This window comes from Notamacropus eugenii, chromosome 1, assembly GCF_028372415.1.
Source record: "Notamacropus eugenii isolate mMacEug1 chromosome 1, mMacEug1.pri_v2, whole genome shotgun sequence".
NCBI lineage: Eukaryota > Metazoa > Chordata > Mammalia > Diprotodontia > Macropodidae > Notamacropus > Notamacropus eugenii.
Window position 1 is genome coordinate 5,430,167 of NC_092872.1, and position 18,291 is coordinate 5,448,457.

The 18,291-nt window shown below is 52.6% G+C and overlaps 1 protein-coding gene across 2 annotated transcripts in view; it reads right to left on the bottom strand.

Annotated features, from left to right (window-relative positions):
- The window catches only part of SEMA3F (semaphorin 3F), a 61,173-nt gene extending 47,880 nt beyond the window's left edge, over positions 1 to 13,293 (bottom strand). Inside the window, exons 1-2 of one of the 2 annotated variants that reach the window (XM_072650670.1) lie at positions 13,184 to 13,293; positions 5,974 to 6,134 (exon numbers count right to left, since the gene is read on the bottom strand). In XM_072650670.1, the coding sequence (XP_072506771.1) occupies positions 5,974 to 6,097 (124 nt within the window). In that variant the 5' untranslated portion in view covers positions 6,098 to 6,134; positions 13,184 to 13,293. The remainder of the gene's footprint in view (positions 1 to 5,973; positions 6,135 to 13,183) is intronic. The other variant, XM_072650669.1, reaches the window with a different exon arrangement.
- Between the last annotated feature and the right edge of the window lie 4,998 nt (positions 13,294 to 18,291).

Genomic DNA, 18,291 nt, shown 5'->3' on the forward strand with positions numbered 1-18,291 from the left:
TCTGTTAGTTTCCTCAACTGAAAAATGATCTGGAGAAGCAAACAGCAAACCACTCCAGTATCTTGGCCAAGAAAATTCCTAATGGCGTCAGGAAGAGTCAGACTGGACTGAACAACAATAAATCGTGAGAATCAAGACAGATGGGCTGTTTTGTAGCAGCAAAAGGCGAAGATGAAGTAGATGACAAGAGACGGGGACTGGCTACCCAAACTGAAGTGCGCCTGTGACAAAGGACACAAACATTCCAGAGAAGCACTAGAAGATTTCTGTGAATAGATGCAAAGTGACAGAAGCAGAATCAGGAAAGCAACGTATACAATGCAAACAGAAAAAACAACTAAATTAAAATGGAACGTTGTGATTATGATCAAGTTTGGCCCCCAGAAGAGATATAAGCATTTACCACCCTCCCTTCCTTGCTGAGGTGGGGGACTATGGGGATGGGAAACCACATACAAGGTGTCCTAAAAGTCTTCATGTAGTTTTACGCTTCGATAATTGAATTACCCATTACTCCCCCTTCACAGACTCCTAAGGTTTGATACCTTAAAGCTCCCATTAAGAGTTCTGGATCACCTCATCTATGCTAACTTGAATGATGCAGGAAGGAGGTACTTTTGCCAACTATTTCTCTCTCTCTCTCTCTCTTCTTTAGGAGGCACATAGAGTGTCTTAGGAAACAAAGGTGATGGCAAAAACAAGAGATATCAATAACTTACAAAAACCCCAACAAACTTTCAAATGCTATTTAAATGACTGACATTATTATTCTAGTTCACCTGCCCCCTCCTCTCTAATCTCATAGTTATCATCTAGTCCAGGTTCTTTCTTCTCTCCTTTCACCTCTAAGAGCCTGCTCCCCTGGCTACCTGACTCCAGGCTCTCCTCCACTGGGTTATAATCAAGGATTGAAAGTTGAAAGGGACCTGAGATCATTCATTCTCACCTCATAGTGGGTTCTATCCCTAAGCATCTCGCCCAAGAAATCTTCCCATCAAGGCTCAGCTCAGGGGCCACTTTTCCTACATGAAGTCCTGGAACACACACACACACACACACACACACACACACACACACCCCTTAAAAGAAATCTCTCTCTCTCGGGAAACTGGTCAGAGTGCTCTGCCTGGATGTCTCCTCTCCTTTCTAACCACCTCAATCTCAGAGGACAGCTAAGTGCCTGCTGGGTAGCAGGCGCAGAGCTTAGTGCTAAGGATACACAGGCAAAAATCAAGACCATATCAGATCTCCAGGAGCTGGTACTTCCTGGAGGAGACACATATACACAGCTAATATATATGTGTGTGTGTGTGTGTGTGTGTGTGTGTGTGTGTGTGTATACACACACACACACACACACACAATGTAAACACAATTCACTTGCAGGGCAAGAGTCAGGAGCTGTTTGAGAGAGAGGGATCAGGAAAGAGCCCAAGGAAGAAGTGTGGCCTGAGCTGAGGCTTGAAAAAAGCTAGGAATTATTTTGAAGAAGTGGAGATCAGGAGGGAGTGCATTCCAGACCTGAGTGAGGGCCTGTGCAAAGTCTCCAGGCCAGAAGATCCGATATACTGGATGAGGAACAGAGAGCGGGCAGTGGGGCTGGACCTTGGGAAGGGAGTAGTGGGCCTAGGGGGAGAGGGCTTTAAATGACAAACAGAAAAGTCTCACTTGATCCTAGGGGCACCAGAGGGCCCCTGAGGCAGGAAAGGGATGGGCGGCTCTCTGGGCAGAATTATTCTCCCACATATTCCCCACATTGAGGAAATAAGCTTCTTTGGAGCAAGACTCCATTGACCCTACCGTTCTGTCCTCCCCAGCATTGCTGGGGGTCTTGAACATATTGTACTAAACGCTCATTAAATTAAATTGTCAACATTTACAAAAATAATGTTAAGAATTTTTACATGCAATTAGAAACACTTCATGAAATCAATAATGTATATACATGTATATAAAGCGATCAGTTCAGCTGGGAAGGAGGTTACCCAAAAATGGAGATTTGGGAAAATGATTGCAAAAATCCTCAATCCTGCTCCAAATTCACTCCTTTCAGGAAGCCCACTGCTGCACTCCCCCCGCTTCTACCTAGACAAATGAACCCCTTGTTCACCCACACCTACAGAATGCCTACGTTCAGAGTTCGGAAGGACCATCAGAAGTCATCTAGGTCGCCCAATTCTATTCTGCAGATGGAGAAACTGAAGCCAACTGTTGCATTCTATTTTCCAATAACTCTCCTTTCCTCCCGTGAGCTGCCTTTCCTCTTCTGACCAAGGGACTCTAGGGGGTGGGAGGGCTTCTGCTGCTGGCTCACTGAGGCCAGGGTCCTTTATATTCTGTCCTCCCAGCTCCTCCCACAAACTGAGGGTGCATCAAGGTGAGGGTGAGGAGCCCTTAGCCAGGTCCCCCTCTCCCCAGTATGGGGAAGGAGAGTTGTCTTTTGCTTGGCCTCTGTCTGGGTTCCTGCCTTTGTTCCTACCCTCCAACGCTGATCTGCTCCCTCCTCATCAGGGCCAGACTGAGTCGGCCCCTCACGCCATCATCTCCTGTCATAGAGTATCCAGCCAGGGATGGGAACTTGGTCTCAGAGCTCGGAGCCATGCTATCCCTCTCACCTCTACATCAGTTCGCCAGTTCTCACCCCAAACTCAACTCCCAGTTTTCCCTGACCATAGGAGGATGCCTGTGGGTATACCTGGGATGCCCCTTCCCATCAGGGAACAGCACATTTCTGAGCAACTCAAACAGAAGCAGATTATCTGATCCAAATGTCATTTTCCTTAGGCCTCGCATGACCTGCTTGTCTAATGATATAACAAGACTGGGGAAAAAAAGATGGAGGTAGAGCAGGGGACCCAGATTGACATCCCCTGATCCCAAGTTCAGCCTTTTTAAAAATTAAAATCCTGGAATGTTATTCTCCTTTGCAGGGAACTCTGGGAGATCCAGGTCCAAGGCTGTTTTGGATGGGAAGCCCCAGGCAAGTCACCAGAGGTCTAAAGGCCTTGGGTCACATCTCCTGGACTAGGGAGTATCTCTGCTCTTAACTTTCTGTTAGGGAGGAGAAAAAGGGAGAGGCATGGGTTCAGAGAACCCTCCCACCCTTTCCTCCTAAACCAGGCTGGGCTACAGGCTGGGGTCTGCTGGCTCTTGAGCTCCATATGATTAGATCTGGGCATAGCTTCCTTTCTCCTAGGTCTGAGGTAGCACCTGCCCTGTTTCTATTTCTAGATGAAGTATCCCCGAACTTTTAGGCCCCAAAGGCATTATCCTGCCGTGGGTAAACCAAGAACACATCCTCCCAGGGGAACACTGTGGGGAAAGGAAGGGAATAAACATCGATAAAGCACTTATTGTGCGCTAAGCACTGTGATAAGCACTTTACAAATACCTCATTGGATATTCCCCACAACCCTGTAAAATCGGCGTGGTTATTCTCCCTTTTTTACAGTTGAGGAAACTGAGGCAAATAGAGGTTAAGTGACTTGTCTAGTATCACACAGATAGGAAGTATCTGAGTCTGGATTTCAGTTCCTATTTTCTGATTCTAGGTCCGGTGCTCTATTTACCGCACCACCTGCCTCAGCTCTCTTCCCAGTTTTGAGGCCAGCTTTCGCCTGGAACAAATCCTTTATTTCCCTCCCCATGCCTCAGTTTCTCCTCTGGGAAGTAGATCTGAGCCCCCTGCTCTAGCACGTAAAAGTCTATGGTTCCAGATGTTCACATCCAATACCTCATCTGTGGCCAAAGTCACGGCTGGATTTCCTTTCAACCAAAGGATGCCAGCACAGGACTAGGGGGCCAGGATCCCGTGACAGAAGTAGAATGACCACCTGATGAGGACAGCCCGGGCCCCCCTCCCCTTCAAGGGCTCCTTTGAGGGAGGGGCACGTCCAGACCCTTCAACACCTAGGCTGGGCAGCCAAGTGGCATCCACTCCTCTGAGGTGCTGGTTTGACTGGTGGGGGGCAGACTGGGCGAGTCACTTCACCGTTATCTGCCTCAGTTTCCTCAGTTGTAATGTGGGGAAAATAACAGCTCCTGCCTCACAGCATTGTTAATCATATTTGTAAAGCACAGTAGGTGCTTAATAAATCCTTGTTCCCTTCCCCTCCTCCACCTCAGCTGAAGCCAGAGATTTCTGAGCTCACCCTTTAGGCCTTCCTACCCTGAGATGGAGACAAAAATTCCCATTTTGATAACACTTTGCTGTCTACAGAGTGAACTTCCAACAACCAACTTGCTGGTTGGTTGGTAATGACTTTCCCTGCCCCATCTCCCATTTTACAAATGAGGAAACCGAGGCCCAGAGGTGAAGGGTTTTGATCTAGTTGCGTGTTTTGTCAAGTGTTCTGCTTCTAAATTCAGGGCTCTTTCCACCACGCCCTCCAGGAAGCCAAGAGGCCATTCTCTCATGGGCCAGCACTAGCCAAGGAGCATTCCCTCCTTCAGGCAACAGTCCAAGGCACTCACCACTATGCTATGCATAGTAAGCAGAGGAGAAGAACAGGGGTCTTCCAGAGCTATGGGCTGGCTATGCCAGCAGAAGGGAAAGGAAGAGACCGGGTGGCCCAGCCAGCATCCCTCCATTTATTAATCAGCGGCTGTGTGAGAGTGGGGCCAAGGGGGCTGGGAGGGGTGTCAGCAGAATAAATCTCTCACCTTTTGGGGCCTGGACTGGCCATTGAAGAGGCGGGGGAGTTGAGGGGATTTCACAGTCCTAAGCTATTAGCTCTTCCTCCTTCCATTCCTCAAACCCACAGCTCAGCAGTTTCCCGGGCTCCTGGCCCCTGCCCCCTACCCGTCCCTGCTGAGCCTCACCGGAGGGAAAGAGACTCCACACAAAAGTTATCGAGGCAGAAAAGCTGATTAAAGACAGCTCACTTCCCTGATCTGTTGGCAAACCAGTTCAAGGAGAGCCTGGAAATGGTCCTGTTCAGAGGGGGCTCAGCCTGAGTCCTCTAGGAATCTCAGACCCTAGAGAGCTCCAGTGAGGTAAGCAAATAAAGGACCAATCCTGGGGCCCTCAGCTCACGGGGCTCAGCTACATTAGCCCAGGCACACAGGCCCCTCTCTCTGTTAGGGTGATCACATCTTTCTCTCCCCTGGGCGTCTCAGGCCCACAGACACCAAGTACATCCAAATGTCCCCAAAATGCAGCTTAGAAAATCACATACTCACATGGATCACAATTTCCACCAGGTCCCAGTGGGTAGGAATCCAATCTAATCCCACCCCCTAGGAAGGTTCTCCAGATCACTCCAGCTCATCTTTGACCTCTCCTCCCTCCTACTCGTGGCCCTTTAAGTCTTAATCATACACCTAGCCATTAGCACAACCATGGAATCATAGAAAGTTCGGGGAGCTTAGAGAGGAAAACTAGATCCCAGAGGAGGGAAAGTGACTGATCCTAGGGCATACCGGAAGTTCACGGTAGAGTAAGGACCCCTCACTCCCAGCCCATTTCCTCCTACTGCACCAGATGCCAGGCCAAGGGGCTCCCCGACTGCTATCCAATATGGTTTTCCAGTAAAGGCAAATGAAAAACCCAAGAATCACTGGGAGGGGAGGGTGAGGCAAGCCCAGTCACACCACCACGATGTTGACCTCCCAAGTCATTAGCCCATTGTGTCCAGGGACCTAGAAGAGGCATTCTTCTCTGACGCCTGGCTCTCAGGAGGCCCAGATTGACCCCGTCACCTCTTAATCCTCTATGTGTATGAATTGGGGATAGTGTCATGAGAAATCCCAAGACCCCACTCTGCTGACAGAGAACCCAAATGTTGCTCTGCTTTGGTTCCATAACATGATATCCTTCCTGCCTCGTTTAGTCTGGCTCAAATAAAGATGAGGTTGGGTTTGCCTTGCCAAGGCCTATACAGATAAAGGGGAAGCCTGAGATTCTATTCTAACTGAAGGGGATTCCTAAAATGGTGAATCCACAAGTACGGATGACTGAGAACTATCTCTTACCTTTGAAGGAGAGCTGGACCCTGGGGGTGGCAAAGAGGTAGTCCTTGGTGAGGGCAGCAGGCCAGGCCCCAGTCAGCAGGGAGGCCCAGAAGAAGAGGACAGTGGCGGGCATGATGGGGTGCATCGGAGGGTGAGGGAGGCAAATGTGGCTCTCGGGATACCTGAAGAGAGAATCTGGGTCAGGATGGACAGACATATCCCATACAAGAGACCTATGTGGTTCTACCACCACCACCACCACCACCACCACCAGGACCCAGGACCAAAAGTGCAATCTCACCAAAGGTTTACCGAGAGGGAGCCCCAACCAATAGGATTGTCTTGGTCTAGCCCTTCTGGACAGAGAGGCCTCCAACACTCCCCACCCCATCCCCCACCTGTTTACCTATCCTGGCCCCTGCAAACCTAATCCAAGGCTAATGACTTGGGGTCTGAGTTTCCCCAGAAGGCCCCCCATTCTCCCCATCTTCTCCACCTCCAAATAAAAGGAGGGCCTGGCCCTTTGTCAAAGAAGCCCAAACCATTCTTATCAGACCAAAGAAATCAGGAGGGTCCCCCTCCCCCGCCCTCAACAAAAGGGGCCGCTCCCCTCCCAGGCAGGAAAGGAAAGGAAGAGACATGGGGCCATTCTCGGCCACCTCAGCCAAACATCTCCTCCCAAGTCAAAAAACCTGGATTTGATTATTGAAGGGAGTTGGGGGGGGGCGGGGGGAGGAGAGGCGGGAGGAAAGGAGAAAGACAAGGAGTAGGTGGGGGTGAGGGGAGACATGGGGAGAGACAGACTGACAAAGATACCCAGTGAAATTGAAGAAGGGTTCGAAGCCTGCCACGCAGGAAGAATCCTGAGCCTGCAAATGGGGGAATCGCTTGCCACTGCAGCAAGAGAAATGCAGATCAGAGGCAAAGGAGAACTTCCGGGCTAGGTCAGATAGTCTGGGCACGATGAGGAGGAGGTTGAGCTGAAGGCCGGAGCAGGGACCAAGGGATGGGCTCTCCCTTCGCATTCTGCACCTGCTCTTTGCCCAGAGCATCCCAGCCAGTGCCCCAGCACAGCTTTCACCCACCAACTCATCTCCCCACTCCTCAAACCAGCCCCACTTTAAATTTGTGTTTTTCAAATATTGTCTCCCCAGCAGGCTGGCTGTTTGGGGAACGCCGCCCACACCAGGTGTCCAAGCAGACTGCTTCCTAACCAGACTGTGCCGATTGGCAGAGGCAGTGGTGCCAACTCCCTCCCCCTGTGGGGAGGGGTTACTTGGCATAGAAATCTACCCCCCCCCTTACACCCCCTAGGACTGGAGCCTGCTCAGCCCTAATTCTCCTGGCAGGACTCCACGAAATTAGACCCTGACCCTTTGGGTGACTGAAGGGAAATATATGGAGAGAACTGAGAGCCAGGAGGGTTCTTCAAGCCCCTCATTTTACAGATGGAGAAACTGAGACCCCAAAATAGGAAAGAACCTGCTCAGGGTCAAAGAGGTAGGAAGCAGCAGGGATGGGGGATCTCTGATTCTACATACAGTGTGCTCTCTCACAAGCCTCACTAGGCCAAGTCTCTTTGCCCAGCTGTGAAATGAATGATGCATCTGGAAGGCAGACCTCTGTCTCCTGTATCTTCGTCTGTCACTATCTTCATTTAGACTTAAGGGCCATCTACTGAATTGGTGAGTAAAGGGCTGAGGGTCATGGGAACCCAGGGTGGAGGTGAGGGTGGGGTTTGGGCACACAGTGGGCAAGCAGGTAGCCAGCGTAGGTACAGCCTCCAACACCCTACGTCACACATACGCATTAAAGCACCCAATACAGTCTGGGCCTTCCTCCTGTCCGGGAATGTTAATTCAGGATTAGGCTGCTACAGTGACCTTGACTAAGTCCTTTCCCTCTTTAGGCCTTAATTACCTTGCCTCATAAAACAAAGGGGTTAATAATCTGGCTTCTTACTCCTCCCCTTGGTCCAGCTTTGGTAATGAAGTTTCTGACAAAGTGTGTCACTGAAACACAGCCTTTTAATTAATTAAATTAATGAGATGTGCAGCATTCTACAAATGTCTAGATTCTGGCTAAGAAAACAAACAAGGAGGTCAGACTAACTGATCATTAAGTTCTCTATTCTGTTCTAAGGGCAATGGCGTTGGGCTTTGGAGACTTGGGATCTGCCACTGCCCTGCTCTGGCTGACCCTGGGCAAACCACTTCTCTCTCAGTTAACTCCTTTGTAAAAAGAGAGGTTGGAGAAATCGAACTCCTAAGGATCGTCTATTTCAAGCTAGAAGGGGACTTGTGTTGGCCATCCAAGTCAACCCCCTCATTTTACAGATGAGGAAACCAAGGCCCCAGAAAGTAGTGACTGGACTGTAATCACAAGGGTGACCAGCAGCAAAGCTTAGATCAGTTTGCAAGCCTCCAGACTCCCAATCCAGCATGATGCCTCATGCCCTCAACGGTCAAGGTGATGCTAACCTGGGTTAGTGGGTTGGTCCTTGTGGCAGAGGGGAGGACCTTGGACCCTGGGCTCCTGCCTCTTAAACATGGAAGACTCAGAATATTATAGCTGGAAGAAAACTACGAAGCTTTAGCCTTGGTTTTACAGGTGGAGAAACGGAGGCCCAAGACAGGACAGGATCGTCTTAAATTCAGGCATAAAGGTAGTGGTAGAGTCGGGAATCCTCAAACTCCATTAAAAAAACATTCAAAGGCTCCTAGTTCATCAAACTTTCTCCTTTCCCCTCAACAATATCTGCAGGGAAACAACATCAGTTACCTCAATCCCTTTCCAGAGCTGGGCAGAGGAGAGGGGGAGAAACACAGTTCATAGTAGACAAATATCAGATTGGAAGTGAGGTGGGTCACTGGCTCCCTAACTGTCCAGAGAATCATTCAGTTACCTCAGTTTCCATGACTGTAAGCTGCCTTTCAGCAGGGGAGGGAAAGGGTTAAGATATATAGAGATTCTTGGAAAGATCAGAACAGAAGAGAGGAAGGAAGACCTGGGAATTGGAGGGTACTACCTATCACCCTCCTGCCCTACCCCCCCAATACATATATCCCTAAGTAGCTCTGTCCCTTTAAGCAGGGTGGAGGGAGGTGGGAAGGGGCCACCCCGTTCCAGAGCAGGGATTCTGTGTGTTTCTTTAACCTGTCAAATTGAGACAAGTTGATGAAGCTGCATTTTATCCTGGGGCTGAAGCCAGGGGCCCTCAGCAATCCTGACAAGGACACCCCTACTCCCCCACCCACTGCACTAAACAGCCTGTCTGCCCAGCCCCCACCAGCTTGGGTGGAGGTAGGGGAGAGGGAGAGGGAGAGGGAGAGGGAGAGAGAGAGAGAGAGAGAGAGACAGAGAGAGAGAGAGAGACAGAGACAGAGAGAGAGAGAGAGAGAGAGGGAGGGAGAGAGAGAGAGAGAGAGGGAGGACAGGAGAGAATGAGAGAGAGAGAGAGAGAGAGAGAGAGGACAGGAGAGAATGAGAGATAGAGGAGAGACAGAGAGAGAGAGACAGAGAGAGAGGAGAGACAGAGAGAGAGAGGAGAGAGGAGGGAGAGAGAGGAAGGAGGGAAAGAGGAAGAAGAAGGAGGCATTGTCTGCTGTCCCTCTCTCTTGCTGCTCGTCTCCTTCCTCCATCTCCACCCCCTTGGACCAGACCAGGCCCAGACACATGCCTACCCCTGCTCCAATGCTCCCCCCTTTTCCCTCTGGGCCCATCAGGTTCCCCCAACCAACGCAGTCGGGTGAGCTGGGGCTGAGGATGCTCCCTCTGCTCCTGCCGCCACCGCCTGGGAGCCCGCCTGAGCCCGCTAGCTAGCGAGTGAGCGAGCGGGTGAGGGAAGGAGGGAGGGGAGGGAAGGGAAGGAGGCAGCAAACAAAGAAAAAGAGAGTGAAGAGCTGGGGGTGAGGGGGGCAGAGGGGAGAGGGGGGCTCAGCCGAGAAGAGGAGGCGGAATCTAGTCAGGCACACATTGAGGCCAAGGACGGGACTCAACAGGACAGGCTGGCCCAGCCGGTTCCTGGAGCAGCCACTGCTGCCCCCGCCTTCTCAGGTGTGTGTGTGTGGGGGGGGGGGGGGGGGGGGGGGCACAAGGTTAATGGAAGGAAAAGCCTAGTTTTACCAGGGCACTGCCAACCCGAGAATTTCCCTGTCCAGCTTGAGAAGGTTCTTTGAGCAGACAGACTAGCAGAAAATCATGAACTACCACTGGGTGCCAGCCTGTCCTGTCATCACCCATACCTCCCCCATGATAACCCAGTGTTGCTGAACTGGAAGCCTGATTGAACCTCTCAGAGAAGTTATTTGGCCAAGACAGAGGGTGGAAAAAGGACAAAATCCAAGCATCTCTAACCCCAATCCCTCTCCCCCACCACCAAGTGTGTTAATGTGGACCCAGGAATCCTGATCTCTCCAAAGAGGGAATTTAGGGAATTCAGCCCCCTTTTTCACTCCCCATCTCCCTTTGTTCTCCCAATTTTTCCAGTACCCCATGCTCCTACCTTGCCCACTTCCACATTCTTCAGAATCTACAGCCTAGAGTTCATACCTGAAATCCCAACTCTCTCCACCCACTTCCCCCATATAGGGCAGGGTCTCCCTAAGCCTGGGCAGGCCCCCTCCTGCAGCTTGACTTCAGTCTGACAAAGGCCCTGCCCAGCCTTCCCCAGCCCTAGGGACACATTCCTACATCTGCAAAGGAATTGTAGCTTGTGAAGTACTGGGGAACAGACAATCTCATATGCCTTCCTGGTCTCCATCTTTCCATGGAATATTCCTGCCCAGTAAGGGGAATGGAACCTCACATTGCCTTCAGTCTCCTTCTATGATGCCCTAAACTGACGGCAACATTCCCAGGTTAAATGGCTGGAGATTAGAAACCCTACTGCCCCCCACCCCATTTCTGTCACAATGCAGGGTCTCCCACCAACCCAGGCTCTTTCTCATTAACCCTATTCCTAAAACCCCACAATTTGACAAGAAAGCTGGGTCCCTCCATTTGCTCAGTGAGACACTCCTATCCTCTTTAAACCTTACTTTTCCCATCTGTAACATGGGAAGAAATAACCACTATTTCTTTAGGTTAGTTTTTCCTCCAAATGTGCCAGAGGGCGATTTCTATACTTACAGCTAATTGCCATTATAGAAGACTTAGCATCTTTGCCAAGTTCTTCCCCCCTTCAAAAGAAAAAAACACAACCAAATCCTCCAGTCTAGTCTGCCCTGGCCCCACCCAGAAAAGAAATCGGTGTGGCACAGCAGAAAAGAGTTGGTTTTAGAATCAGAAGATTTGAGTTCATATATCTGCTCAACTGTTTCTTATGTATCTATAGGCAATCAATTTATCTTTTTTTTTTTTAACCTCAGTTTCCTAAATCTATAAAATGGGGACTTTAGACAAGAGGAGCTCAAGATCCCTTTCAGTTCTCAATTCTATGAGGGAGCAGCTGCTCAGATAACCCTCACATTTCAGAGATCAGCTAATTCCATTCACTTTCAGCTCCTGGCCCCTGTACCAGGCCCAAGGACAGCTCTGGCCCTTCCAAGTTTCTGGGGTCTTCTAGAGATGGGTCTGGAGGTCTAGCATGTCTGAGCTCCTTCACTTTTACCCACTGTCCCTCTGGCAACCATTTGTCCCTCTGCATGTGGGCATGATATAGGCAGGCAGGATGGAGTTATGAAGGAGTTAATTGGCCAGCAGTGCAGCTATTTGAAGAATTAAGTGTTATTTACCCAGCCGGCCCGCTCCTTCTCTAGCCCTCCCCCATTCTTCCCTCTCTCTGACTGATAGGACTGGGGTCTGTTGGGTTGGCTGTCTGTCTTTGCTCCTTCACTCCATATTCCCATCTTCCTTAATCAGACCGTGGACCCTGACTTTTGAGTCCTAGCCACAATATTTCCCTCTTCCCATTTCACAGACTGGCCTCAAGCTGATATGTGTAAGCAATGAGTCCTGGGTCCTCTTCTCAGAGATTCTGCCACAACCCCACTCCTTGGACAGCCTCTTCCCTGAAGGTCTGGATTGGGAGAGTCCCACTCCTTCCATGACAGAATTCCTTCCACACTTAACACCCCCTCTCCCTTTGATACAAATAGCCTTGGTCTCCCCAGCGCTGGGGTCTCCCACTAATTACACAGTCACAGAAACAACAAACAGGCAGATGTGGGAGCAAAATTGGCAGAGATGTTCAGGAAGTCTGTTGGGGGTAGAAAAGGGATTCTCCCATCATTCCCAGCCCCCACCCCTCAACATACACACACCATCATAGTGCCTAGCTTTCCCTTCTTTCTAAACTAAGCAGGGGGATGTGAGAGGAAATGGAGACAAGTCGTTTTAGATTCTTCCCCCCACTACCACGTTTTCCTGATGCTCCCAGACTAGGTCCCTTCTCCTTCCCCAGTTTTGTCGAGAAAGGAGAAAGGGATTGGATTGCCAGGGAGGTCCCAAGGAACGCTGGGCCAAAAGCCCTAGTAAGTTTCACCCAATGTCCCTCTTCTTCCATTGTCATCAATTTCCCCAATGCTTTTTTTCTGCCCAGATCTCTCCTACCCACCCACCTCCCTTTCCCCCTACCACCGCATTTCACAGATGAGGAAACTGAGGCACAGAAGTTGATAAGCTCCCCTGGAAGCTACTGGAGGGTGGAGTGGGAAGAGAATTCACCGATGGGAAAGTGGGGGTCTGCACTGGGGAAAAATATTCCGCCCCTTAGGGCTCCCTTCTCCCCAAGCACGGGGCCAGCCCGGGTGGGGGAGGGGCTGTTAGGGTCCACTGCCCCTGAGATCAGCTTAGAAAAGTTACTGCCTCCGCTCTCAATCACGCAGAGATTGACAAGCTTCTACACTCCCACCCCCACCCCCAAAAGCCCATGTTCGAGGCCCTCAAGGAGTTAAGGAAGCCTCTGCTCTGGTTTAAATGGGGGGGAGATCGCGTCACGCCCCCTTCTAAGGGGCCCACCTGGTCTAGCCCCTCTCCATTCACCGAGTATTGGGCGCGCGGGTCCGTCTCAGCCAGCTCCGTCTGAGCCCCGTACTCTCTCCTTACTCCAACCCCCCAAGGCAGGAGTCCTGGCCCTGTACTTTCCCCGATGCAAGCCCAGCGGAGGGTTGGGGGGCATTCGCAGAGGACTTCGACGGAGTTGGAGCGGGCAGGGGGCGCAATTAGCGGCCCCCGGTCCTGCCCACTTGGGGCGCCCGCAGGAGCCTCCCCCGTTTCTGGCCCCACTCACCTTTCCCGAGGCGCAGGCGGCAGCGACGGCGGCGGCTCCCGGGTTCGGTGTCCGGTCCTCTCAGCCCAGCCAGGGCTCCCCACCACGGCCCCCACAGCCGAGCCCCCCGCCCTCCCCCCAGTAAGGCCCCGCCCCGCACCTAGCGGGCCCCCCCGGCCATGCCCGCCAGGCGCCCAAGTGCTCCGGCCCGCTCCGCTCCGGGCTGCCTTCAGCAGCCGCCCCAAGAATCCATGCGGGGCGCGGGGCGCGGGCTAGGGGCTCCGGGCAGAGTCAGGGACAGCGGCGCGAGGCGGGCCGGCCGCGGGCGCCGCCTCCCCCGGGACGGGCTGACTGCGCCCCCTGGACCGCGCGCCTGGGGCGCATTCCACCTGGGCGCGGGCGGGCGGACAGCTGGAGCCCCAGGCGGGGCGCTGGCGGGCCGCTGGGGCTGGGGCTGGGCTGAAGTCGGAATCGGAGCCGGGCCGGGCCGGGGCTGGGCTGGGGCCGGCCGCGGCGCTCTGCCGCCCGGCTGCGGGGCTGCGGGCTGCGGGCTGCGGGCTGCGGGGCCGCCTGGCTGGCTGGCGAAAAGCGAGCGCACTGAGCCCGGCTCTCGGCGCGCAGGCAATTGGCCCCTCGATGCGGGAATTTGCATAGCCCGGCCCAGCCCGGCCCCACCTCCCGGGGCGGGGAGCCCCCCGGCCCGGCCCGGCCCCGGCCCCGCGCTCCCCGCCCCCTCCCCGCCGCCCTCTCCACCTGTCCGGCCGGCCCGGCCCGCGCACCCACCGCCGAGCGCTCCGGGGGCCGTCGCCACAAAGGCGCCGGGGGAGGGAGGGGCGGAGTCGTGCCCTCCCCCGGGTCTGCGTCGGGGGAGGGGAGCCCGGGCCTTTATTTTAATTAAGCACACACACACCTCGGCTTGGAAATCTATTTTAGCGCACGCGAGCCCCCCGCCCGCCACCCCGAGCTAGGGCCCGGCCCCGGCCCCGGAGCAGCGTGGCCCCCCTGCTCCCCCCATCCCAGCCGAGCCCCCCAGCCCGGCGACCGCTTTTGTTCGGCGATAATCAGCCCTTAATCTCTCCCTTCGGCTTTGTCTCCCTTATTTATATACTTGAGTCTAGTGTTTATCCAGGGTCTAAACTCCCCCGGGGAGGGTGCGGGAGGGAGGAGGGAGGGGGGGGGAGGAGCAGCGGGCTGCCAGGGGAGGGGAAGAGGTGAAAAGCTGAGGGCTAGGTGTGAGGGGGGGGGAGGCGAGAAGGGGAGGAGGGAAGGAGGGAAGGAGGGAGGAGGTGAGCCGGAGGCGGAGGGGGGAAGGGGAAAGAGGGAGAGAAAGGAAGGTTGGAAGCAGAAAGAATGGGGGGGTGGGGGTGGAGAGAAGGTGATAAGGTACAGAAGATGGGCGAGGAGAAGGGGGAGAAGGAACGAGGAGCTCCGTCTCTACCCCCCTTGTCCCCCACCCACCTTCCTAAGAAGGAGCAATTGGATGTACCCTTAAAAAATAAATAGCCTCCTTTTCCCTGGCTTATTCCCTCAACCCTAGTGGTTAGAGATCGGAAAGGACAGAACTGTAAGGCCAAGGGCTTTGAACCAACCACCTCCGATGCCCGAGGGGCTAGAGGATCGGAGGGGGGATGTCCCTTGGGCTTTGGCCTCGGCCTGAAGCAGCGGGATCGAGCCTGAGGGCTGTGGTGTTCAGTAGATGGCAGTGTTCACCCTGCTTCCTGGCAGGGCGCTGGGAGGTGGGGGGGGGGGGGGGGGGGGCGGGCAATCCGGGCCAGAGGGGAGTCAGGGTCTGGACTGCTCCTGGGGAGCAAGAGGCTCCCCTGTGACTGGGCCTAGGGCCCTACCCAAAGAGACTTTTAAGCCTCCTTTGGTGAGACAAATCGTTCTCTGCCCTCTTCCGTTCTCCTGAACCCTGTATTTAAAAGGCTTTGAGCTCTGGATTCAGATCCTAGTTTGTTCCTGGGGATCTTAGTTAAATGGAACCATGATCCTTGGCTAGTTTCTCCTGGGAAGCCCATGAGGAAAGAGGAAAGGGTTCTGAAGTAGAGTGAGATCAAGCCTCTGATCTCTAGCGAGAGAGGGAAAGTGAGAGGGGCAGGATTGGCAAAATGCTGTTATTATAACCCCAAATCAGGCGGGACTCTAAGCCTCTCCTGTTCAGAGCACAAAAGCCCAGCTGCCATCCCTCAGCCCCAACTCCTTGGCTCTAACCCCCAGATCCCACCAAGGGGTTTCCCCATCCAACTCCTCCAAGGCAGGAGAAGAGGGGGTTGCAGGTCTTGTTGATGCTCGGCAACCCTAGAACAAACAGCAGAATCCCCCCTCCCCACTCCCTAGTCATTTCATTCATTAGAAGACTAGCCCTTCCAGTGTGAGGGCTCCCTGAGCCCTTTTCAGGGCTGCTCATCCACCCTCGGTGTCCATCGGTCACAAAACTCTCCCCTGTGGCTCCCAGAAGCCACCCCCTCGTAAACTTTCAGCAGATGGGCCAAACCAGGCTGGGGGTAACCAAAGGTACTCAAACTCTTTGGTTAGTTAAGGAAATGTCTACCCCAAGGTGAAGACTTCCCCTGGAAAAACAGGAGAGTGAGAACAGTTCATTCCAAGGGCCATGGAGGCAGCTAAAGCAAGTGCTGTGGAGAGCTTAGTCAGACATCAAAGATGCCTGGGGTCATCCACTGCATCCCTGACTTCGAGGGTCGTCTTGTCTTTGTCCTACCACTGGACTTAGATGACTCTGGAAGAGACAGTGAGGCTGACAGCTTTGTGGGAACTCTGCCTCACCTAAATCCAATTCACTCGAAAGTCAAGACCTTGGTCCTCTCTGAAAATGAAGGGCAGACAACCAGAGCAGAGGGTGAGAAGTCTTCCACCTCTAGCTGCTCCAGCTAGCCCTGAAGCTGTTGTTCACGACCTAAGGGCTCATCGATTCCCTATCCCAGAAGCCAGAGGTAAAGACTTGCATCTCCATGATTAGCTCAGAGCCCTAGGAAAGACCAGTCCTAACGAAGTTTGTCCACCCATGCACACATGTCCAATCTATGACTGAGACCATGCTTTTAGATCAACCTTAGAAGAGGAAGCAATCACCTGGACTCTTGGTAGCTCGGTTTGGGGATGGGCTGGGGGTGGGAAGAGAAGAAAAGAAATATTGAATATCAGCCAGTCAGAGGGGCAGAGTGACTGGTTCTTTGCTCTGGGTCTGGTCCCCTAGTATTCCAATCTCATACTAATACCTTTTGCTCTCCTGTGCCAACTTCAAAGTTACAGTGGCAGTGGGGTACCTCTGCCCATAGAAACCTAGTATTGGGAGCATTAGTTATCCATCATGCTAAGGCATAAGGTACTCAGGGGATATCCCTCTCTTGGCACCCTCTCTAGCCTATGGCCCTTTAAAGTGGCAGAAAGAAAACTCTTTGGCACATTATCCCATGGCGTGACAATGAGCAAGAATAGCCAGACACTTTTTGACAAGGGGGAGGTCACCACCACCATCTGCAGCATCTCTCCCGTTGCCTTCAGCATCACTAGTCTCATCATTACCATCCCCCTCTGTGCCTCATTTCTCCCATTTACAAAATGGAGTCATAGCAACACCCATCTCATCTTTTTACTGAGGGAGGATGTAAGATCTCAGGAAACCCCTAAGGGAAGCCAAAGGATCAGTGTGACCTAGATGTTTAAGACTCAAATAGATCTCTGATTTCATCAATATGGAAGCTCCTGGCAGAGCCAGGGATACAAATCATAGCCCAGCCTTGCCTGCTCAACCTAGAAGTCTACTCCAGGAGCTAAGTATTAATCTTCTTCCTCAACTGTCCCATCCGTTCCCTACTCTCTACCACTCTCCAATCAGGTCTTTATCGGCTCTAACCTAGACTATTACAATAGCCTCCTAATTGGGCTTTTCTTCCCAATCTCTTCAACTTCCAGGCTGCTCAGCTAACAAAATCATAGGTGAGTAGCCATGTTGTCTCCTTGCTCAAGAAGCTCCAATGGCTTCCTATTGCTTCCAGAGAAAAATGCCAACTCCTTTTAAAACCCTTCATTTCTTCTGCTTGCGATTCCAGACCTATTCCATATTACTCCCCTTCATTTTTGTTTAGTTGTTTCCAACTCTTCGTGACCCCATTTGGAGTTTTCTTGGCAGAGATACTGGAGTGGTTTACTGTTTTCTTTCCCAGCTCTAAATTTTACAGATGAGGAAGCTAAGGCAAACAGGGTTAGGTGACTTGCCTAGGGTCATGTAGCTCATAAGTGCCTGTCTATACATTTGTCGGATCTCTGATTAGAATGTGATCTGCTTGAGGACAGGAGGTATGTTTGCTTTTTCTTTGTATCCGCAGAGCTGGGCATAGTTTTCAGGCTGATCCAGCCCCAGCAGATTCAGCCGACAATAGTCAGAGCTCCCGGTAGGCATGGTTGTCTTAGATCTAAGACCTCTTCCTAGGATAGCTGGAAGCTTGGGACACTGGGGGGATTAAGGACCCCAGGCTTCAGTCTCAGTGAGATTGTCAGGGCCTATTTCTCTGCTCTAAAGGGCTGAAACGATAGTACAGCCATAAGGAAGGCTAGACTGCCTCCAACCCCCATCCCCAGCCTGGCTCTGGGGATTCCCATTGATTTTTTTTTCAAGGCTTCAGATGTGTAAATGAAGGTGGAATGGCCAGCCTCCTTTGCTCTGGTCCCTCCCTGCCCCCTCCCTTTCTGGCCTCCAAACCTCTCTCTTTTTTTCCTGGCAGCTGTGAAGTTCAGAGTCATGGAAATGCTACAGGGACCCCAAGGCCCTGGCTAGGAAACCATCCCCCTCCTGCTTCAAGGTCCTTCAAAGTCCTGAGGAGGGGGCTGTAGAAAAGGGGTCACACCAGAACTTCTGCCCCTGACTGCTCCCTCAGCTCTCCCCTCCAGGCACACCAGGGAAGGGGAGATCTGATTTCCCCATGTGAGTGGGTGGCAGCTTCTCCAACACTCAAGGCCAGAGACACTCATTCCCTGATAACTACTAACCCATCTCTGGCTTAGGGTGTCCCAGCCCCCCACCAGGGCACTCTTGCCACACAAGGCATCCCCTTGCACTCTACCCCCTCCCCACCCCAACCCCTACCTCCATGAGGTTCATAAAGGGTGAA